The sequence below is a fragment of the Lactuca sativa genome, chromosome 9 (assembly GCF_002870075.4).
Source record: "Lactuca sativa cultivar Salinas chromosome 9, Lsat_Salinas_v11, whole genome shotgun sequence".
NCBI lineage: Eukaryota > Viridiplantae > Streptophyta > Magnoliopsida > Asterales > Asteraceae > Lactuca > Lactuca sativa.
In genome coordinates, this window is record NC_056631.2 from 163,090,123 (window position 1) to 163,115,570 (window position 25,448).

The window sequence follows — 25,448 nt, forward strand, 5'->3', positions numbered from 1 at the left end:
ATGGACCTTCAAGTTGGGATGTTGAGCTATGGGCTAGATCTGAAGTTGTAACTTCAGATCTGGACCCCCCTTGGATGCTAGAGTCATAAAGTTGTTGTATTGGTTGTGGTTGGAGTCCCTCTTGGACTAGAAGCTCAATTAAGAACTCAAAATAGACATTTGGAGCCTTTATAACCATGCATACACGTAAACTTTGCAACTTTACGTGGTAAGTATGCTCTAGAAGCTTGGATCTATGATCTAGAGCCGCTGCATGGCTTAAAAAAGTCTGTACGGAAAGAGGACTGGATGGACTTGGCGAGTCACATGAAGATGGTCATTGAACTCGGCAAGTTGGATGAACAACTCGGCGAGTCCAATGAAGATCACCATAAAACTCGACGAGTTGAAGAACAACTCGGTGAGTCGGATGGTTTTTCCCTTGGGTAGGCATGCGTGTGTACCTGTCGAGTTACAAGGAGGAAACTCGACGAGTGGCCCTTAAGGATTGATCGGGATTTGAAGGGACTCGACGAGTCACTCCGATGACTCGGCAAGTTGGGAATGTGCTCCACGGACTCGGCGAGTTGAGGTCAACATGGACTGTTGACCTTGACTGAGGACTCTGACCTTGATCAGGAATTACTAAGAGGTTATGGGGTGTCTCATAAGAGTAAGAACGTATGAGTATATTGTGCCATGGTTATAGGTGGTGGTGCCCGTGTCAAGTGATTTGATAGTTGGAGTTTGCATTTCAATCGACATCTGCGAGGTGAGTTATCCTCATTATATCGATAGGGTCTACGACACCAAGGCCGGCCCTCTATCATTTACATCCTGGTTTAAGATGGTTGCTTTGTTATTGCCATGCTATATTTCATCCTTTTTAGGATGGGTGTTATGTTATTGCCTTTTTAGAATTCATCATGTTTAGGATGGTTGTTATACTAGAGATCGGTTAGATCGGTTGTTATGGTATGCTACATATGATTCGGATCTGTTAGATCGGAATCAGGATAGATAGTATGTTATGCTTTTATGATCCGTAAGGATTGGTATGTTAGTGACTAGTTAGGTCGATACTCTAGCTACAAGTGAAACTCTATGATTGATGGTCAATGAGATAGATATGTTTTCGATGTGTATATGCCAGTATATGATAGTATGCGTACATGATTAGTTACTTGTTGGTTGGGTTGAGGCGGTCCTGTTTTGTGCTGAAGGCCAACACACCCTCTGAGCGGCCCGGGGAGACTATAGGCTCACGCGGCGGACCAGTCATGCCGAAGGCTCGGGATAGATTCAGATAGACTATAGGCCCAGTAGGGCGGACCATTCCGGCCGATGGCCCAGTATGTATGTTGTTTGATTGTTCGTTATGGCAGTGGTTTCTGTCAGTATGGTGTTGGTATTTTGGGGGTAGCTCACTAAGCCCTCGGGCTTACAGTTTTCAGTTTATTGTTTCAGGTACTTCAGGAGAGCGAGGGAAGGCAAAGGCGTGACTGTACCGCTCCTCATCCTCATGATCTATTTTGGGACACTATGATGATAAACAAATTGGAAATGTTTTGTAAAAGCAAATACTATTTGACTCTTTTGTTAGTATTAAAAGTTTAAATTTGACGTAAATTTTTGGGTGCTACAAGTATATATAAGTGGTAATTAAAGATGAAAAACTTTGACCGTTACCAGGTGAGTAATAAAAAGGCAAAATAAGCGATAAAATTTTGATAGAATCAGAATTGTGTAATAAAAAAATCAGAATTGGCAATAATAGTCTATAGTACTCCACATTGTATTACCTGATACGACTTCAGTTGCCATCTTCTCATAATTGATTCTTCGTCAACAGGTGCTGCTCCGCTGCTGAAGATGACGTTGAATGAAGAGAATACTTCTTTGAAGTGTGCACCGTATGTATGCAGTTAGTTAGTGCAATGAAATTCGTATACTTCCAGGCGTGATCAACAAAAGGGTTAGGATAGTTGGGTCAATTATGGTCATCCAAGTTAGGGCAAAAGGGTTTTAAGTATTGAAGGGCAAATTACTCAATTGACATTATGTTTTTAAATTAAAATGATTATAAAATATAAAAACTGTTTAAAAACATTTTAAAAATGGTTAAAAAAAATAAATTTGGGCAAATATGATATTTTAAATGTTAAGAAGGGTATATATGATATTTAGATTTAATGTCGGGTAAATATGATATTTTACAGCTTAATAAGGGTATACACGAAATTTTCCCTAATATGTATTATTATCATTTTTTTTATAAAAAGATATGTATTAATTAGTATTTTCTAACTAAAAGTAGAAATAATAATTGTTTTTTAATTAATGATGTTTAGTCATTAATTAATATTATATATTTTTTTTTCCAGATGATTAGTTTTGACTAGGGTATCTTTCTAATAAAAAAAGACTATATAAAATATTTATGTACCTAATGCATTGGACCCAGATCTGAGCATCATTAGCACCAATACGACTACAGTAGACTTCACCAAAACTCTCTTTCCCCACCAAGGTCGATCATTTTATAAACTTAAACAAGGAAGATCATGAAGCATCACTAATATGGGTATTGCTGCTAAGTTTTCTCCGCTTTCGAGTATTTTGACAGATGATGCTAGCAACATTCCCCTGACCCCTAGGCTCTTGCATGGGTATTCTGGTTCACTATACCTTGGTTTCTTCATTCTGTTATTCATCACTTGGCTTGGCAGAAAATTCAGGAATAATAGCAATGGAGGTCCTAAACAAATTCTTAGGTCCAACAATAGGTCCTTCTTTTACAAGCAGACCCTGTTTTGTTGTGTGCTTCTTGTCCTTCTTAACCTATTTGTGCTTTTATTGAACCTTTTCTATTGGTATATATATGGTAGGACCAATGAAAACATTATTACCTCTCGTGATACTCTTCTGGGAACATTTATTTGGTCACTTGTTTCTTTGTACTTGCACACCCATGTTTCTAACTCCACCGAATCCTTATATCCCATTGTATTGAAGGTTTGGTGGCTTTCTTTTTCCTTAATCTCTTGTTTTTGCCTTGTCTTGAACTATCTTAACTACCAACAAAATCAATACTTGGCACCTCAGTTCTTGGTCTTTGAGGCTTTGTCTACTTTTGTCAGTCTATGTCTCTGTTATGTGGGGTTCTCTGGTAACATCGAAAATGGAACTCTAAACCATTTGTATCAAGAATCGGAATCCCTCCTGAATGACAACTCAAGGGAGTCCAAAACCATTAGCACGACTATAACCCCTTCAACTACAAGGTCCACAAGTATCTTTAGTCTTTTAACTTTCTCTTGGATTCATCCTCTGATTGCTACTGGATATAAGAAGCCATTAGACCTTGAAGACGTTCCAGAACTTGACAGTGACAATAGCGCAAGAGGAGCCTTTTCGGCTTTAAGAAGTAAACTAGAATCGGGTAAAAGAGAAAATAGTCAAATCACTACTTTTGTTCTCGCCAAGGCTGTGATCTTGACAATATGGAGAGACATATTAATAACCGCACTTCTTTCTCTTGTGTATACTTTGGCTTCATATGTTGGGCCTTTCCTCATAGATGCATATGTAGAATATGTAAATGGAAAGCGAGACATAAAGGGGGGTTTTCTTCTAGTTTCTGCATTCATTGTTGCTAAGATAGTGGAGTGTTTAGCACAACGACATCAAGATTTTAAGCTACAACAAGCAGGAATCAAGGCCAGATCTTCTTTAGTTGCAACAATCTACCTTAAAGGTTTGACCCTTTCGTCTCAGTCAAAGCAGGGGCAATCCAATGGCGAAATAATCAATTTAATGGCTGTTGATGCTGAAAGAATAGGTGAATTTAGCCACTACATGCACAACCCTTGGCTAGTGATTCTTCAAGTTGGTTTGGCACTAGTAATTTTGTATAAAAATCTCGGACTTTCTTCACTTGCTGCTTTTGTTGCTACCATAATTGTGGTTTCAACCAATATACCACTAGGGCGTTTCCAGAAGAAGTTTCAGGAGAAGCTAATGATGTATAAAGATAAAAGGATGAAAACAACTTTTGAAATTTTAAAAAACATGAGAATTCTCAAGCTCCATGGATGGGAGATGAAGTTCTTGTCTAGAATTCATGATATCAGGAGGGATGAGGAAAGATGGTTATACAAAAATAATTTTACTTTGGCTATGATTACTTTCGCATTCTGGGTTGCACCCACATTTGTAGCTATTTCCACTTTTGGGACATGTATTCTTGCTGGTATTCAACTTGATTCAGGGAAGGTATTATCTGCTCTTGCAACATTTAAAATTCTTCAAGAATCTGCATTTAATCTTCCGCATACAGTATCTATGATAGCACAGACTAAAGTCTCACTTGATCGAATTGCATCATTCCTTCATCTTCAAGACTTAGATTCTGATCTAGTAGAAAAGAATCCAAGAGGTAGTTCCGACACTGCAGTTGACATCATCAATGGGAATTTCTCATGGGACGTAACATCAGCTAATCCAACACTGATTGATATAAATTTCCGAGCTGTTCATGGAATGAGGGTTGCTGTGTGTGGGACTGTTGGCTCAGGAAAATCGAGCTTATTGTCTTGTATTCTAGGAGAAGTGCCTAAATTATCAGGAAATGTCAAACTTGGTGGCTCAAGGGCTTATGTTGGTCAAACTCCATGGATCCAGAGTGGAAAGATAGAAGAGAATATATTGTTTGGTAAGGAAATGGAGAGAGAAAGGTATGATAAGGTTCTTGAAGCATGCGCCTTGATGGAAGATCTTGCAGTTCTCTCGTTTGGTGATCAAACAGTTATAGGGGAGAGGGGAATCAATTTGAGTGGTGGCCAGAAACAGAGGATACAGATAGCACGTGCGCTTTATCATGATGCTGATATTTATCTATTTGATGATCCATTCAGTGCTCTTGATGCTCATACAGGAAGCCATATCTTTAAAGTGAGTTAACTCATTTCACTTTTCTTGATTTTCAATTCATAGCAAACTGAGTGCTTCGTTAGTAGTTTTTGATAGAATGTTATTTTCCCATAACGTGAATTCCGTTATACAAAACAATATATACGGATACAAAGTATTGGGCTGCAACAATACATGGGCTAAATATCTAAACAATTGGGCAACACAAAATATAATACATATACACTAATACACCTCCCCAGTTTGAGCAGGAGGATGAGGGAAAATGCTCAAACTGGACCTGAAATCCGTGAAAAGGGATGATGTCAGTCCCTTGGTGAAGATGTCGGCGTACTGAGGTTATGAAGTGACATGAAGGACGCAGATTTGACTTGTGGCAACCTTGTCTCGAACAAAGTGGATATTCATCTCTATATTTTTTGTACATTGATGTTGAACAAGATTTGAGGATAGGTATACAGTGCTGACGTTGTTACAGTAGACAATGGTTGCTTTGCCAAGGGGAGAGTGAAGTTCTCTAAGCAGGTTACGTAGCCAGCAAGTTTCAGCCACAACATTGGCGACACCTCTGTATTCAGCTTCTACACTCGAATGAGAAAGAATTGGTTGACGTTTTGAGGACCAAGAGATAAGATTGTCGCCAAGAAAATGCAATAGCCACTAGTGGAGCATCCAGTGGAAAGGCACCCTCCCTAGTCTGTATCAGAGTACACAATAAGGCTCGTGGTGGAGGAGGGGTGTAGTTGAAGCCCATAGTGTAGGGTACCACGAACTTAACGTAGAATATGCTTCAAGGCATGAAGATGTGGTTCCCTAGGGTCGTGCATAAATAGGAAAAATTATTGCACTTCATAAGATATGTAACAACGTGAATTTCAAAACAATTTTTCATTTTTCAAGCACAATAAAACTCATACAATATTCTTATAATCTCATGTTTATCAGATGTCATCACAATAAAACATATCCAAGAATCTCAAAAACATAATCTTCTGCCAGTATGTACAAATAAAGTCGACGTCTTCCCGCGATCCTCTGTAGTACCTTAAACACATATCACATAACATGGTAAGCATAAATGCTTAGTGAGTTCCCCAAAATACCACATACAACACACAAGCCACTTCAGGCTATAACTCGGTAAGACCCCCCGGTCAATGTGTCTCAGCGGGACCCTTCAGTCTCGTAGCTCGTTGGACCCTCTGGTCCGGTCTAAGTCGTTGGACCCTCCGGTCCGGTCTAATATCACATAGCATACATAAATCACATAACACATAATCTCAAGCAAACACATAACACGTAAGACCCTCCAGTTTGCACATAGATACCACCCTAGGTAATGTATAGTGAGAAGTGTCACCTCGGTTAGCAGGTAACCGACAAGCACTCGGAATCTTGAACTAGCCTCCGCCTAACACATAAGACAAGCATCTCAATCATTATCCGTCTTATTACTCTTTATACCTTAAGTCAACTTTTCCTCTTTTGACCTTCGGGATGGGTAAAAGACCATTTTACCCCTTCTTGGCCCCACCTGCCCCCTTACTGGCCCACTCATGAAGTCAACAGAAGTCAACCTGGGTCAACATTCCATGTTGACCTGACTCGCCGAGTCCCCTCGAACTCTCAATGATCTTCCTAGGGTTTGCTCAGCTCACTGAGTAGACTCCCAACTCGATGAGTCAACACTGGCCAAGGCTATTGGGTCACACTTGCTACAACTAGTCGAGTCATCCCAGGGGCTTGACGAGTTGGCTCCATTGGATTACTCATTCATCCACCTGAGGTCAGATCTGCAGCCCTGACTCACAGATCTAACCTCCTACTACCCCAAAGTCGCGTAAAGGTACGATCTTGATGTCCATGCATGGTGCATTTTGCATTATAAACCATAAAAACTTCATTAATGGTTCCTAGATTCAAAGCCCAATGGTTGCTCCACCATGGCTTCTCACTTTCGAACTCTCTAGACCCTCCAAGGTCTAGATCTATGCTACCAGCTCATAAGAGGGGTTTGATGCATTCAAAACCCCACCAAGAAGGTAATACAAGCCCTAATCCACAAAAGAAAGATCTACTCAAATAGGGAAGAAAGGGGGTCCGAATTGATACCTCCAACTGATGCTCCTTGGTTGTAAATCGCGGATCTACAACCTTCTCGGGCCCCTTTGGCTTGAAACCTTCCTCTTCCTTGCAAGGCTCCTACCAAGAAGCTCCACATGGCTCTCTCTCTCTTGCCCAAAGCACTCAGGACTCGTTTAGGGTTTTATCCTCTGAAGGGTAGCCGCAATAGGAGACCTTAAGCGCCTTTAAATATGTCCCAAACCCCGGAAGTTAGAGTTTCTCTGCCTAGCACCTACTCGGCGAGTCCTGCCCCTGACTCGTCGAGTCCACTCATTAAACCACGAGAGAAACACGACTCGACTCGGCGAGTTGGACCCTCAACTCGTCGAGTCTCTCATTCAATCTCAAGTTTAACATACACAATCATATCCCTGAAAATTCGGATGTTACAATTCTCCCCCACTTAAATTAGATTTCGCCCTCAAAATCGCTCCTCAACATACAGATCTTGCGTCATCGATAGGATCTCATACCACACAGCTATCACCCTCTCTGGACACCTGAATCCAAACAGGGGTTCCCAATCCCGGAAGAAACCAACCCTTCTGATTCTCTCCAAACATAATCCAACAATCGGCTACCGATCCCTCATACCGAACATAGTAACGATCCGAATCATGCCCCAAGAAACGGGAGGGTTCACGTCCCACCAGGGCATATCCACCGAACTGCTATCGGAACCCATCCGAATAATGAATTCTCAACACTTTGCCCTCAGACACAAGGGAATAATCGTGCTTTCTCAGAAATGTCCTCAGACATCTAAAATCATAAGCCTCAACTCCATTCCTCATACCCCTTTTTAACACTGAGTACTATGTGACCTCGACCTAACTGTTGGACCTCCAAGGTCATCCATTGCATTATCCCAACCATCTCAATGGTTTCCTTCTCACTTTCACTACATCGGCCCATTGTGACACACAAGTCACGAAGTTCGCCTTACCCCAAGCGAATGCTACACTCCCAACTGAAGATTAACTGAACCCCGACCTCTATCGTCTATTGCTCATAGTTCCATGCATCTTGCGGTACCTCCTGTACCCGAGTACTGACCTACACCGGTCTAAGACATCAGATGATAAACAATTTCCCCCATCATAAAATCCACCTTGGAATCTAGAATCTCATCTCGCTTACCCAACGCACCACCAGATCCAAACTCGAACTCGAGAGTTTGGTCCGACCCAGAGTTGGAACCACTCGTCCCAATGAAGCACTTAACTCGTGACCCATGATACGCAACCCGCGCATATACCACTTCTCCAATTCCCTTGGGTTGCGACAACCACAACTCCAATCAAAGTATAAAAATTCCCGACAAACATGGAGACCCCAGTCTTGCCCTGGTTCGACCACCAGGCCCCCAAAAACTCAATTATTAGTGCTACCCAAGTCTAAAACTCATCTGCGTCTTACTCTGACCAGAGAGTACTCATCACAACAACCTCTCGCTGGCTATTGCGTACTACGGCTCCACGCAGCATCACAACAACCTCTCACTGACTAGTGAGTACTACGACTCCCTGCAGCATCACAACAACCTCTCACTGACTAGTGAGTACTACGGCTCCCTGCAACATCACAACAATCTCTCACTGACTAGAGAGTACTACGGCTCCCCGCAACATCACAACAACCTCTCACTGACTAGTGAGTACTACGGCTCCCCACAACATCACAACAACCTCTCACTGACTAGTGAGTACTATGGCTCCCCGCAGCATCACAATAACCTCTCACTGACTAGTGAGTACTACGGCTCCTTGCGACATCACAACAACCTCTCACTGACTAGTGAGTACTACGGCTCCCCGCAGCATCACCACAACCTCCGACTGACTAGCTGGTGAATACTACGACTCCCCGTAGTATCACCACACCCCTTTGCTAACTCATGGAAGCTGCAGCTCCTTGCAGCCTTGCAGCACTTTGTCTTACCAACCACGGTCTCAATCTCAAGTTGACGCCACACATTGCATCCGTTCACCTAAGCTCCACGGCCCAACATAGCTAGGTGCTCACATACCCATCCAAAAGTAAGCATCACTACTCCTGACGACAACTGACATGACAAACTCCTTTTCTCATTGCAATCCTCTTTCTTAAATAATCTCGTTTAATCACCAATTATTCGAAGTGCTCCCACCGGAGCCATAGATACTTGCTACATCACTTACCAGCTCTCAACTTAGAACTCAGAATAATCTAGAAATAAGGACATCATACCCGGATACCTTGGTACACTAACACAAAATCTCCCGATGTTTTGCCCAATCCACTGATCTCATACTCAAGACCCCATGCTTGGATACCGCATTGCTCTTTCAGAATCTCTCAACCGATCTTTCTCTCGCACCACTTGAAACCGCCGAGTATTCCATCTCCTAATTTGAAACATCGAGTCATTGTCAATGGCTCAGAACATGTTGTCAACAACCCAAAACTCCCCCTCTACTGGTCACTACTCATACGGAACTACTCATATCAACCCTGAGATTGGTTAACGAATCAACCGCTGCCCTCCCTGGGATATAGATTACAATCTATACCTTCACTTTCAAACCTCAGCTATTGCATCCGCAATCCAGCGACCCGATCACACTCAAACTCGACATATGCTAACCCCGAAAAGCACAGGCCACAAGGAATCTTTCTATTCACTCATCCTTTCTCAGACACATACCACATGCGTCATCTCATTCTGCACCTACCCTCGATCACCAATAACCCTGGATTCATGAATCTGCACCGTAGGTCTCTATGTCCAGATCTTTAACCGTTCTTGAACAAATCTCTGATCTCCTTAATAAATACCCAATTCTCCCCCACTTAGGGTTTGAACCATTATCAATTGGCGCACCAACAGTCTATCCTACAAACTGTTTCCACTAGTAACATCGCACCTAACCTTGGAAGGTGATATACAACACTCGATAATCTCCCCGACAGAGATCAAGAAACTCTTAATACCCCGAATCTCAGATGAAATCCTCAGAACTTCCTATCATGACTGCCTCTAGTCATTCAGAATCTCACACCATTCCATCACCGGACCTCCCAATTGTCCAGTATCAACCCTGACTCTTAGTCTGGAAATAATGAACTATCATTCTCCTCATCCTCAACTCCTCAACCAACGCTCCATCACGACACTTATGATAAGAGCAGAACCCACATTACCACTCTCGATACTCATCAAAGATAATAAGATCCACTGCCCTGATATTCTCCTCTTGATCGATCGACGCTGCAGCTAACACATGCCCTGCTATACTCAAGTAGGGCATATCATGGTCCTTGACCATCTCAGTCCCCACGGACGACCTGTTCAAGCTATATCTTTATCTCGCGGCAGACCTACTGCCATATACTCTGATTAAAGATCACTATCAGTGCAATCCCACAGGGCCTACCCCCAAACTCAGAAACCAAAATCTTAACACCTCTTATGTCTCCCACAGGAAACGAAATTTTCACCACTCAGGTCATAGAGAGTGACATCTCCACTATCGGTCAGTCGCCCAGCCCAGACCGTATTCTTCCATAACACATCATCCCTACTCATCCATGAGTCTTGCGACTCCAACTGGCATCTCACCAACAATCCCTCGGAGCTAACTCGATTTCCTTCTCAAGGGATACTTCACTAAAACTCGTTCATCATGGCCTTCTGGCCCCATACTCTTTCATATTTTTTCTCAGTCTAGACAATCACCACGGAATAACCGGTAAACCCAGAAGCACTAATCGCCACGTGTCACGGTACTCAAACCATGTGGCCACCTCTCGATCTGCTATGAATCATGGTACCTGTACCATGTTATCTCCTCTTAATCTCATGGTACTCGAACCATGTTCTCTCTTCTCAATCTACCTCAAATCATGGTACTCGAACCAGGACATCACCTTTCGATCTGCTACAAATCATGGTACTCGAACCATGACGCCACTTCTCGATCCGCTACATAACATGACACTCGAACCATGACACCACCTCTCGATCTGCTATTTATCACGGTACTCGAACCATGACACCACCTCTCGATCTGCTACTTATCACGGTACTCGAACCATGACACCACCTCTCGATCTACTACTTATCATGGTACTCGAACCATGACGCCACCTCTCGATCTGCTACTTAGATCCTCCGGAATACTACCTGCATCAGGTATGGGTCCTCTGATTTCATTAGTACGGGCCCATACTACCTGCCACATCTACCCATACTCTCTACACGAACCATCCCAGATTCCCTAAGTAGCTGCTCAACCTTCTCAATCGCCAATCCCAACACATGTGCCCGCTTCCCAGAGGAATGCTCTACTCTATCATCATACTCATCTGACTAAGGTCACCTCCTAGGTTCTTACACTTATCTGCCATCAGCTGCTGAGAAACCCCTTAGGATTCCAATCATCTACCTCCTGAATGTCGTCACATTCACTTGGTATCTGAATCCCATCATTGGGAATTACACAAAGCACGAAGCAAGCAGCATTCAGGCATTGAATGAACACGTAAAACTCACTCTAGGTGCTGGGCAGAGAAACCCTAACTTTCGGGGTTTGGGACATATTTAAAGGCACTTAAGGTCTCCTATTGCAGCTACCCTTTAGAGGAGAAAACCCTAAACGAGTCCTGAGTGCTTTGGGCAAGAGAGAGAGCCATGTGGAGCTTCTTGATGGGTGTCTTGCAAGGAAGAGGAAGGTTTCAAGCCAAAGGGGCAGAGAAGGTTGTAGATCCGCGATTTACAACCAAGGAGCATCAGTTGGAGGTATCAATTCGGACCCCCTTTCTTCCCTATTTGAGTAGATCTTTCTTTTGTGGATTAGGGCTTGTATTACCTTCTTGGTGGGGTTTTGAATGCATCAAACCCCTCTTATGAATTTGTAGCATCGATCTGGACCTGGAGGGTCCATAGAGTCCGAAAATGAGAAGCCATGGTGGAGCAACCATTGGGCATTGAAGCTAGGAACCATTAATGGAGTTTTTATGGTTTATAATGCAAAATACACCATGCATGGACATCAAGATCGGACCTTTACGTGACTTTGGGGCAGAGAAACCCTAACTTCCAGGGATTGGGACATATTTAAAGGTGCTTAAGGTCTTCTATTGCGGCTACCCTTCATAGGAGAAAACCCTAAACGAGTCCTGATGGAAGCTGGTTTGACTATTAGGCTAAAGGTCTCTTCACATTCGATCCCGAGTTGTTGACTTTTTCCATTCGCCACCAAGCGTGCTTTATAGCGTTCAAGAGAGCCAGCCACCTTATGTTTCATCCTGTATAACCACATAGAGTGAACAATATTGGCCCCTTGGGGCCTCGGAACAAGAGTTCACATTTTATTATCAATAAGAGCATTAAATTCTTCTTGTATGACAATAGACCAATTGGGGTCTTGAAGGGCTTGAAGATAAGATTTAGGCATAGGAGATTCGGTAGTGGTGTGAAGATTAAGGCTTTGGATGGGTTTGAAAATGCCAACACGAGAGCGAGTGACCATAGGGTGGGTGGAGGGAGCTGGTATGGTGTTTTGGGTTGTGGGAGAGCCGTGAGACAGAGGAATGGTGTTGGTTGTGTTATTCGAAGGCATTATGGAAGGAGTTTCGGTTGTGGTAGAACCGAGAGGAGTGGTGGTGTCCGGTGTTGGAGGGTTAGAAAGGAACATGTCATAAAATATGGGAGATATGTCGGAAGATGATGTGTCAAGGAAGGAGTAAGAGTGTAGATGATTTGGAGAGAAGGCTTTGAAAGGAAATACAACAATTTCTTTGAAAACTACGTGGAGAGAAATAAGAACTTTTTGAGTGGCGAGATCAAAACATCTAAATCCACGGTGATTTGATGGATAGCCACGGAAAATGCAAGGTGTGGATCTTGGAGCAAACTTGTGAAGAGTGGGAATATAAGGATAACATAAGCAGCCGAAGACACGAGAATGAGAGAATTGGGGGAGGTTTTTGGTATAATTTGGTGAATGGCATGTTATTGTTTATGGAGGATGAGGGTGTTATGTTGAGAAGGTGGGTGGCCATGTAAAGGGCTTCAACCCAAAATGTGGGTGAAAGTGGGCTTGGAATAGTAAGATACGGATTATGTTGTTTATAGTTTGAATCATATATTCCGACTTTCCATTTTATTGGGAAGTTTTAGGGTATGAAAAACGAAAGGAGATTCCATGTTGGTCAAAAAGGCTATGAAAATGTTTGTTATCAAATTCACCCCCATAGTCACATTGAAACTGTTTGATTTCAGTTTGAAATTTATTTTGAATGCAAGCACAAAAGTGTAAAAATTTGCCAAACACATCAGACTTTATCGTAAAGGGTAAACCCATAGAAAATGGGAGAAATGATCAAGAAAAATATTATAATAATTTATGCCACTAATACTTGGAATAGGAGATTTCCCACAAATCAGAATGTATAATGTCAAAGCAAGCAAAAACATTTTAGTTTGATTTAACAAAAGGTAATCTATTGTGTTTTCCAAGCTAACACATCGACCAATTGATATGAGAAAGAAGTTTTATTACATGAAATAAAATGACTAGAAACTAATTTATTGAAAACACTAGCGCCAAGATGACCAAGGCATTGGTGCCATAAAGAGGAACTGTTTGTGATGAGGGCAACAGAAGACTGGAGTGATGAAGGAGCTGGATATAAATCGTCAGTACTGTCACACCTAAGTAGGACCTGATGGATTGCCAAAGCCTTCACAGAAAAGCCAAATGGGGTCAAATTCATTAGATATTTTATTATCATATGTAAATCGACACACAAAGATTAAGTTTTTGATAATATTAGGTGTGACAAGGATGTTATGAAGATGTAAGGGTTTATGAGAAGTGTGTAATTTAGATTGACCATTGCCAACAAGAACAAAATTTATAGTGCAATTATTTGTAATAGACTTGAGACTACCTGTATCGGAGGCGAGGTGTGAAGTTGATACAGGCGAGGTGTGAAGTTGCTCCCGTATCAATATACCAATTTGCATCATGTCCATCATATTCACTAACATGGATTTGAAAGCTTGTGCCAAATCAGCCGGTTGGTCTTAAGTCATTGGGGGAAACCATTGCCATGGGGTTAAAGGGTAGGCATGACCGAGCAGCAGGCTGTCCAGAGGCAGCAGCAGCAGATGGGGTTGCTGGAGGCGGACCGAGAATGTCCAGTTTTTAAGGAGCTACCGAAGAAGTGGCAGAGAAGCGACGAGGCTGCTGAGGACCGGAGCTGTTGGGTCTATAACCGGGCCAGAAGGGATGATAACTCCATGTGAATGGTTGTCAAGGAAGTTGGTAGTGCTGCCTAGGCAGCAACATGCTGATGGCTTTCAGAAGACGCAGAAGGGGCTGTCGGCGCTGCTGCTGATCATTGTTGTGGCTGCCATGGCGCCTTGGCAGATTGGGGCGATTCCCACGTGATGAGGTGGAGTTGTTGCGGTTGTTGTTACCTATTAAAACATATGGAGATGATGAGTGGTATGAGTGTGATGCCTGAGGAGGGCGAGAATGGGTTTCAAACAATTCCGGCCATGCATCATAATTGAGTTCATTGAGATCAAGGATTATGTGAACATAAGTCTTGATATTGAGAGCACCATACGGTTTTTGATTTGTGGGATTTGAAGTTTCACCAACCATTGTAGAGGGGTGGAAGGCAAAATAGGAGAGATGATTGCGGAAGAGAGGGTGAGTTGGCCGGCGGCAGCTAGGGTTATGGCCAGTAGTAACAGGAGGATCGAAGACAAGATGGAGATGAAGGAAAGTAGGGTTTCTTGGAATTAGTCTGATACCATGATAGAATGTTATTTTCTCATAACGTGTATTCCATTATACAAAACAATATATACAGATACAAAGTATTGGGCAGCTGGAACAATACATGGGCTAAATATCTAAGCAATTGGGCTACACAAAATATAATACATATACACTAATACATGTACACTAATGGTTTTAATGTTGTTCAGTTTTACTTGTGTACTTGAATTTAACTAAAGTGAATCTATTGACAGAAATGTATGCTGGACTTCTTGGAATCAAAAACAGTAATTTATGTCACACATCAGGTGGAGTTTTTACCTGATGCAGATCTCATCCTGGTAATTGATAGAAGTAGTCTTTTTTCATTTGCTTTTCATATATTCATGCAGATTCCAATCTGAATATAATCGCCACATTACTAGGTCATGAAGGATGGGAGAATTACTCAAGCTGGAAAATATGATGATATTGTCAACACTGGAAGCAACTTTATAGAACTTGTTGGCGCACACAAAGAAGCTTTATTAGAAATGGGGAAGAAGTTAGCATCTGATTTAAAGGATGCGAATGAAAACAAAAGAACCCAGGGCACTATCAAGGATCATATTCAGGAGGAGAATGTAAACAGTCAAAAGGGTAAAGAAGTTTACCCGAATGGGAAGAAAAGGCAGCTTGTGGAGGAAGAAGAAAGAGAGAAAGGTAAAGTTGGCTTGTCTTCCTATTTCAAATACCTTACAATTGCATATGGAGGAGCACTTGCTTTGTTGGTATTCTTAGCACAAATTACATTTGAGGTCCTTCAAATCTCGGGTAGTTACTGGATGACTTGGGCTTCATCTGCATCACAAAGTATTGAAGCTCGTGTTGGAAGCTCTAAGCACATTATTGTTTATGTGAGTTTTGGAATTGGATGCGCTTTCTGTGTTCTAACTAGAGCAATGCTTGTTATGAAAGCTGGATATGAAACAGCCAACAAGCTGTTCTACAAAATGCATTTTTGTATTTTTCGTGCCCCGATGTCTTTCTTTGATTCGAACCCATCTGGACGAATTCTAAATAGAGTAAGTTAATACTTTTTTTATTTCATTTTGCTCAATTGATGATAGTTATGGGTTACAAATAAGAGCGAGTTTACATAGAGTTTTACTTGAACTCTTTTTGTAGGCATCTACAGATCAAAGTGCAGTGGATGTAAAATTACCAGATACAATGATCCTTTTTGTCGCTGTGGTGGTACAGCTTTTTGGCATTGTTATAGTTATGTCTCTTGCTGCTTGGCCAGTGTTCCTTTTTTTCATTCCCATAATTGGAATATGCATCTGTTTACAGGTAATTACTTTCTACTTCCGTATATCTGATATTTATGATTATGTAGTTACTTAATTTCCATCTTCTGTTTTACATGTATTAATTTAATTGTATTTGAAGCGATATTACATACCTTCAGCACGAGAACTTGCACGACTGGTTGGAGTAAGCAAAGCCCCAGTCATACAACATTTTTCTGAAACAATAACCGGATCAACAACAATCAGAAGCTTCGATCAGAATGGCAGATTTGAAAACACGTGTTTGAATCTTGTTGACAATTATTCCAGACCAAATTTACATGTAGTTGGTGCGCTGGATTGGTTAGGCTTACGTTTGGATATGCTGTCCTCTGTGATATTTTCCTTCACTCTAATTTTTCTAGTCTCCATTCCTGAAGGAACTATCAATCCAAGTAAGTAAATTTCATGAAATAATTTGGATTACAGTTTCAAGGAATAAACAACTCATCCCCCTCTCCCCAATCAAAGGTACTGCGGGATTAGCAGTGACGTATGGATTATATTTGAATAAAATACAAGGTTGGGCAATACAAAAACTTTGCAATGTGGAAATAAGATTTATATCAGTTGAAAGAATATTTCAATACTGTTCTATCCCTAGTGAGCCTCCTCTTGAAATAGAGTCAAATAGACCTGATAGTTTTTGGCCCTCACATGGAAAAGTTGATATCATCAATCTACAGGTGATTACTATTTTTCTTCTTAATGTTGAAAGAGAAGTTAGAGGGGCTAAAAGTGTAAAGTTTGTGAATAGGTTCGATACGCCCCACACATGCCACTTGTGTTGAGAGGTATTACATGCAGTTTCCATGGAGGTAGAAAGACTGGAATTGTAGGGAGAACTGGAAGTGGTAAATCTACTCTTATACAAACAGTGTTTCGTATTGTTGAACCTATTGGTGGGGAAATTGTGATAGATGGGATCAACATATCATCAATTGGACTTCATGACTTACGATCTAGATTAAGCATAATTCCTCAAGATCCAACCATGTTCAATGGAAGTGTAAGAAGCAATATGGACCCACTTGAAGAATATACAGATGACCAGATTTGGGAGGTACATGGGATGAAGTTGAAATTCATATGTAGTCTATAAAGAAAAAATAGGAGGATATTTGATTTCTATCTTTGCTAGAGAAATTAAATATCCATCTATTTTTTCTTTCTACCAATCCTACTACCACTTTTAGATACCATTTTTAGATGATAACAAGTGTAATAAAAAATTATTAATTTAATTATGACAAGTGTTACAATCTTAAGTTTGTATAAAGATGTTAGGAAAAAAAGTACAAGAATATTTGATTTTTCTGCTAGAGAAATTAAACATCCTTTGACTTTTTCTTTCTACCACTTTTAGATAATGACAAATGTAATAAAAATTTATTAATTTAATTAAATATGATATTCAGTGTGTAAGAAGACAGTACAAAGAAAAAATAGATGGATATTTGATTTCTGGCTGGAGAAATTAAATATCATCTACTTTTTTATTTCTACCAATCCTCCTATCACTTTTAGACGATGACAAGTGTAAAAAAAATTATTACTATAATTAAATATGATAAGTGTCACAATTAAGTGTGTAGCAAAATAGTAAGAACAAAAAGTAAAAGGATATTTGATTTCTCTTTATGCTATTACATACATTCAGTTCATCATTTCAGGCTCTTGATAAATGCCAGATTGGAGATGAGGTTAGAAAGAAGGAAGGCCAACTTGATTCAACAGGTTATTGTTCCCTGCACCATTTTAGCACCAATTCATATTCGATTTTTCAAAAAAAAAACAAACTTTTCACAAGCTATGTATTATAAAACTGCTACAGTTACTGAAAATGGAGAGAATTGGAGTATGGGTCAAAGGCAACTGGTGTGTCTTGGACGTGTGCTACTGAAGAAAAGCAAGATTCTGTTTCTTGATGAGGCGACTGCATCAGTTGATACAGCAACAGATAACATGATACAGAAGACGCTTAGGCAACACTTTTCAGACTCCACTGTCATAACAATTGCACATCGGATCACCTCTGTTGTCAACAGTGACATGGTTTTAGTTTTACATGATGGTTTGTGTGAACTTAACCTTAGACATTTCACTCATGAACTGCTATCATCTTTTGTGTCCATAAAAACTTTGGTTGTGATTACTGTGCTTACCTTGACATGCAGGTCTGATTGAAGAATATGATTCACCTACGAAGTTGCTAGAAGAGAAATTATCTGCTTTTTCCAAGCTCGTTGCTGAATACAGCATGAGGTCGAATTCTAGTCATACAATTAGTAATTGTAGTTAGCAACTTTATATATTTTCCGCTTTATAAACAAAGAGAAAAGTTGTTTTAAACCAAGTAACTATCCGAAATCTCCTCATTAGTCCTCAAAAATTTCCTCTACTGTCAGAGTCCCTCAACTTACGCTTTGGGTTACATTTATGTGAAAACATGCAAATCTTTTTGCTAAGGTGGATGTCATTTTTTCTGCTGTGGATTAAAATAAGTGATTATTTCAGTGACATGGGTTTTCTGGTTTTAAGTTTTGTTTATTTTTTAACTGTTAATATTGCTAATTGCCGGTTGAATAAACAGCATGTGGAAAACCCTAATACTCACTGAATCGCGATTGGTTTTCTGGTTATTTACCATTTATAATTTTTAGTATTCAATTGGTTTTATGATTTTATATATTGTTTCAGATTTCTGATTTTGAGTATCTAATTGGAAAACACAAAGAAGCTATCACATTGTTTTTTCATTTTTTTATATAGTTTCCTGGTTTTATATCATATCATATTATATCATAGTATGTTATAAACGAAACATTTTTTCTTTCACCATATTCATTTAAAATTCTCATATATTTTTCATTTTACCACATTCATTTGAAACTCCAATGACTTTTCAATTTCTTTCTAATAATGATTATAAGTTGGTTAATAAGATTAAATAAATATCAAATCTAAAGTGTAATCATATATAAACTAAATTTCTTTATTAAAAGAATATATTTACTTCTATTTAGAAAGTTATGTTTTTAAATTTTTTACATATTATACTTAATTTATTAGTTTTTAATATATTGTTGGATGGAAACTATTATTATTTTAAAGCTACAACTTTTTAACAATTTGTATAAAATATTTAAATTATAAATTTAAATATAACATTACTGGACCAACTTAAATATAAAATTTAGTTTAACTTAAACAACCCAAATAATATTTTGTAAATAGTTAAAAATGATAAATTGTAGTGTCTTTCTAATAATGATTATAATTTAGTTAATAAGGTTAAATAAATATCAAACCTAAAATGTAATCATAAATAAACTAAATTTCAATATTAAAATAATATATTTACTTCTACTTATAAGTTATGTTTTTAACTTTTAACGTATTATACTTAACTTATTAGACTTAATATGTTGTTGTATATAAACAGTTATCAATTTAAAGCTACAACTTTGGAACAATTTGGATAAAATACTTAAACTGTTAATTTAAATATAATATTACAGTATTAACTTAAATATAAATTTCAATTTTACTTAAAAAACCCAAATAATAATTTGTGAATAGTTAAAAGTGATAAATTTTAGTACTAAATGCAAAAACTAAATTATAATATCAATTTAAATTAAAATATTTCTTAAAGATATTTATATAATTGTTAAAAAATTTCAAATAAGTAGCTTAAAATAACTTACAATAACAATAGTTAAAAATAACTCTATATAAATGATTATATTGTTACATTTTAAATAAAAAAACAATGTCTGATGTTTTAAATAAATATAGTGATATAAATTAAAACGTTAAGAAAATAAATTTAAAAAAATAATTAACAACAAAAACTATAAATAACATTAAGCCATATATTATATTTAATTTTATTCATGACTAAATTACGGGTAAAAGTCATTCAAACGGTTGAGATTATACACTTATAATAGATGTATATATTATCATATAATTCAAAATAATAAATATATTATATCAATTTAGTATACAAATTATTATATCAAATTTAACAACAACGTTATTGTTATATTAAAAAAAACCATATATTTTTAAAGATTTCAACTATATAGGTGTTTTTGCACAACGCGCAGACATTCACCTAATAATTATATATTGTTTTCTGAATTCCTGATTTTTGTAAGTTTAATATAGTTTTTTCCGATTACTGATTATGATTTCTGATAAATTTTTTCTAGATTTATGATTTTATATTTTGTTTTATGATTTTTTTTGATGTTTGGTTTTCAAGTGTTTAGTGTTATTCTTTTTTGTGGTATCCCTTCTTCTAAATAATGATTTTTGCTTCCAACATGTCATTGTTTTAATCTATTGGTCTGAAGTCTACACAATTCAACAGGAAAAAGAATATATTAATAGGAAAAGACAATAGCAAATTACAAACATACCATAAGTTCTGAATTATGAATATTGTGTGGCATATAAGAAAATATACAGTTAGATGCATCTTTTATTTTTGTAGATTAGTGTTTTTATTTAGACATGTTTACAAAATGGAATTATCAAATGATAAAAAAGAATACGGACTACTTGAATAATAAAATAATTGATTGTTTAGATAATATTGTTTACTTATAATCATAATTGTTAAACTCATACGAGTCACGAGTTGACTCGTACGAGTTGAGCCATTTGATACCCAAAACGAGGCAACTCGTAACATGACTCGTAAAAAAATCTGATTCAAGTCGTGACTCGGACCGAGTCAAGTTGTTCGTAAATCGGACGAGTCATAAAACTTGTGAGCTATTTAGCAGTATTTATAGTTGTTTAGCGGTTGTAATGCCTCGATTTGTTGTTGGCTCTAAGTTTTGAGATTCTGCTTTGGTCGAGAAAATGCTGGAAGAGATGTGAGGTAGTAGAAAAAGCAAGTGGAAACAAGCTCATCTCTTTCTTGGTGAAAAGATGAGGTTGAAGAGAGAAATCATGTGGTAGGAAATATTTGAGGTGGTAAGAAAAATCGCTAAGGTTTCAAATAAAATTAACTGAGTGTAATATATTACATATAGGGGCCACAATCATTTCCTAAAGTTGGGCTTTAAATTAACTGGGTCTTTATGTAGCCACCAAAAAAGTGGTAATAGTTCTTTTCTTTTGATTGTTTTCTTTTTTCGTATAAAAGTAAATTTTCAACTATTAGACTTGTGAGTCTGTTAATTTCATTTTAAAAAATGTAATAATCAAGAAAGATTTTATATATATATATATATATATATATATATATATATATATATATATATATATATATATATATATATATATATATATATATATATATATATAGTGTCATGACTCTTACGAGTCGAGTTACGATTCGAGTCACGAGTTAAAATTTTGGATTTCGAGACACGAGTCGAGTTATGAGTTCACAACTACGTTTATAATGATAATATGAATAAGAGAAATTTATTATATGTATTCAATTTCGTTTGGTTTTTTGTAAAAAACCAAACCTATCTGCAAAAATTTGTTCTTTTAAAAACCAAAATCCGTTTGGTTCGGTTTTTCAGTTTTTTAGATTTTGATTTGGTTTTTGCTCATTCTTGGCCGAAATGGAACTTAATTCACATTTTTCCGCGTATTTAATTCACTTTTTATCTTTCTTTACTTAAATAATAGATATTTCAGTTTCCACAACATCTTGACTATCATAGATAATAGATTTTTTTTTTCAAACAGTGAACAAATGCATTGTTTTAGGTAATTTATTTATATTTTTATTTTTAATAATATGGGTTTTGTTTATCAATAAAATTTATTGTACTTATGTTTTTTTTTCTATATATATCTGCCTATTGTACCTTACAAATATATGTGCATTATTTTATAATCATACCCAACACAAAGAAAACCAATTGATCGGCCTTGGGGTATTGCCTTCTACTGCGCACAAACATGAAAGAGATATTTTATTGATACTATAGAATTGATTACAAATGGATTAGGTTACACCTATTTAATGGATATATATAGTAGTTAGCTAACCTAACAACTGTCAATAAAGGCAAGCCTATAAAATCAAAGACAAATTAAGTCCCATGTGCACCGGATCATCTATGTTGTCTTATAGCAAAAGCATTCACTTGGGGTCCTATCCTCAAAATCGAACTTTTATGTCTTCGTCAACTCCCAAGGCGCAATCATAGCAAAAATACCTATTACTACAACTTCATACCCAAAGTTTGAAAGAGAGATAAAATGTTTTTAAGAGAAAGAGTTACAAGAAAAGAAGAATAAAGAGCTTTGCCTCGAGTGTGATGAAAATTGGCGGCAAGATCACCAATGTAAAAAAAAGGACATCGGTATCATTTTAGCCCTAGATGAAGACGTATATTTAACAAACAAAGTATCGAAATGATCCTAGAATATTATTCATCATCCAAATAATCCATATATCAGTTTAAGTATCCATTTTTTTTTGGTACTTCTAAATTTATAAAAGACAAAAATAAAGAAAATCCTTTTGTATTTTTGAGTTTTATAAAAAATAAAAATAAAAATAATATTTTTGGATTTTTAATTTTATAAAAGACAGAAATAAAGAAAATCTATTTGGATCTTTAGTTTTAATAAAAGATAAAAATAATGAAGATCTTTTTGAATTTTTGATTTTTGTAAGGGACAAAAATAAAAGTAATCCAGACCAAGTGGAAGCAAACAACACTGAAAACCAATCAACACAATGTACTCCTAGTCAATGAAACTTTGAATATTTCCAAAATCATGTTTGATCATTTGATTTTAAGGAACATTAAGTAATATTTGGAAGTCCAACATGCTTCAAATATAATACCTTGAAAATATTTACAAGTAAATTCATTAGCTATACCCTGTGTAAACTATACCCTGTGTAAAAGAACTGCAGATTCGCAAAAGAAAAGAGGAATATAGAATAATCTACTTTAGTGTTCACAATATCTTCCTTGTTACAATTAAGAACTAAATTTCCAAGACTAAAGATAAATTTTCTTATACACTAGTCATCCTATATTTACATTGCTAATTGATTTATTTTCCATGAGTTGATATTCATTTTCAACATTATAACCCCAAACCATTTCGACATCCTTATATCTCCATGATTGCCATGAGATTTCCATATATATATATATATATATATATATATATATATATATATATATATATATATATATATATATATATATATATATATATATATTCAAATGTAGATTGACATCTATTGTACGGACGTATGGGTAATGTTATTCTATGAGGATGACTAAGAGAATATGTTGTGTGGTAATGTGAATATGTTCAACTTCGCATATGTAACGTCCCGAAAATTATGAGGTAAAAATTTCATATTTAATACAATCAAAACACCAATTATCTTTTGTTCAAACATTCAAAGTATTTCGTAATAAAACAGTTATCAGAGCACAATCCCAAAATCATCACAATACGGAAACATGTGTGGATACACTACGATCAAGCTGGGCCCTTTCCTTTCAAACTGGAAGTACCCGGAACATAAACAGAAAACCGTAAGCACGAAGCTTAGTGAGTTCCCTAAAATACCACATACTAAACAAACATACTGCCAAGCATATTTGGGTGCCGGCTACCCCTTCGATCTATTTCAACCGGATACTGCCAAGCATATATGGGTGCTTCCCTACCCCTTCAGTCTATTTCAACTGGATACTATCAATCATATCTGGATGCTTGTCTACCCCTTCAGCCTATCTCAACCAGATGCTATCAAGAATATATGGGTGCTTGAAATCTCATTCGGTATATTTCAACCGGATATTCGGTCTATTTCACCCCCTACTACTACCACATAATATCATAACAGAAATCACAGAGTCATCAAGCAAATACAGGCATAATTGACAATTATCACAAAGACAATCATCAAACTATAACATAAACTAGTGGTCCGGAATTGGTGTAACACCCGAAATCTAGAAGGTTGCATGCAGCACAGGTTAAATAATCTTAGAGTGATGGATCTGACCCTATTTCACAGCTCTTTTGTAAATCCAACCGTTCTAGGGTTGAGTCTTTTACTCGAAGGATTATCTGATCTCAGTTACATGTGACTATATTCATGAGGAAGCCAGTTGACATTGTTAGGTGTATTTCAGCAGCTGAGGGTTGGTTGGGGTCTAGAACCTAGGAAAGTCTTGGATATGCTTCAGTGGATTTAGTGATGCGGTTTAGTGAGTTTTTGGTGCATTAGTTTGAGAATTGTGACTTAGAGGATTCAAGAGGATTCTTAAGGAAAGTATGGATAGGTGTGGAAGGTAGTATTGGGCCCGTACTATTGAAAGCACATGATCCATACTCGAACCGAGGAGAGTCTTGGAGAATCTAGGAAGCTTGTGGAGTGAGAATTCATGGTTATGTATGATTGCTTTTTAGAATAGTGATGAGCACGCATGGAGAAGGTTCAGGGTTTGGTCCCGACTCACATGGTGAGCCAGTTAGTGGAAGAACTACCAAGGTTTTGATTTCGCGTTGGATTGAGGAGATGGAAAATGTTTTCCACACTAGTCCCTACCCCATAGGAACCAAGTTTCGGTTCGCCTTGGATCTCTTGTATCAGGAGACAATGAGTTTTTGGGAATTGATTGCGCGATCTATTACGCTTTCTGAATTGGAGACTATGTCTTGGGAAGAGTTTGTGACCCAGTTTAAGGCAGAGGTTGCTCCAGCTATCGTAGTTCAACCGGTGGCAAGTGAGCTGGTGAGCGTGTCAGGTGCCAGACCCTGAATGATATGACTTTCAGTGCGCGAGGGCGGGAGATCGAATTGTAGCGCCTTGGGAAGAAAAGGTCAGATCAGGAGCATATAGTGGAGGGCCTTGGGAAGAGACCCAAGACATTTGATCAGCATTTAAGAGCACAACAAGGATGGATTCAGTTCAACACATGCAAGAAACTTCACGATGGGACTTGCCATTCCAGAGGTTTAGGTTGCTACAAGTGTGGCATGATTGATCATGTCAGCAGGGATTGTCCTCAGGAGAAAGCCCATTATGTTTTCTCTGTGACCAAGTGGGCCACAAGAGGTCTATTTGTCTGAGGAGAAGGGGAGCAGGAGTGAGTGCACATGCTCTGACTATTTTGCGAATCTATGATAGTCGTGAGAGTAGGGCGGGAGCCCCAGCTGAGAGGAGTCGGTCGTCGCAATGTCAGACGGGGAAGGTATGTGCTCCGACGGGGATTTTGCTGGTATGTTATCTTTTGCGTTCTTTTCAGTTGTTATCAGTAGACATGTGCTTATGTTGGGTTAT

The 25,448-nt window shown here is 38.0% G+C and overlaps 1 protein-coding gene across 1 annotated transcript; it reads left to right on the forward strand.

Moving 5' to 3' along the window:
- Positions 1-1,932: 1,932 nt before the first annotated feature.
- Positions 1,933-18,660, forward strand: LOC111888180 (ABC transporter C family member 3). Its single transcript, XM_023884311.3, has 10 exons — positions 1,933-4,932; positions 15,068-15,154; positions 15,239-15,877; positions 15,981-16,145; positions 16,245-16,539; positions 16,616-16,830; positions 16,902-17,207; positions 17,818-17,881; positions 17,979-18,218; positions 18,322-18,660. Exons 1-10 carry the CDS (start codon positions 2,560-2,562, stop codon positions 18,444-18,446), a joined length of 4,509 nt encoding a protein of 1,502 aa, XP_023740079.1. The 5' UTR covers positions 1,933-2,559; the 3' UTR covers positions 18,447-18,660.
- The last annotated feature ends 6,788 nt before the right edge of the window (positions 18,661-25,448 follow it).

What these genes read in the sequence shown, in the direction of transcription:
- LOC111888180 (XM_023884311.3), top strand. Translation starts at nt 2,560, where the DNA reads ATGGGTATTGCTGCTAAGTTTTCTCCGCTTTCGAGTATTTTGACAGAT. An exon ending in CAGGAAGCCATATCTTTAAA is followed by an intron (nt 4,933 to 15,067) that starts GTGAGTTAACTC and finishes ATCTATTGACAG; the next exon opens with AAATGTATGCTGGACTTCTT. An exon ending in CTGATGCAGATCTCATCCTG is followed by an intron (nt 15,155 to 15,238) that starts GTAATTGATAGA and finishes CCACATTACTAG; the next exon opens with GTCATGAAGGATGGGAGAAT.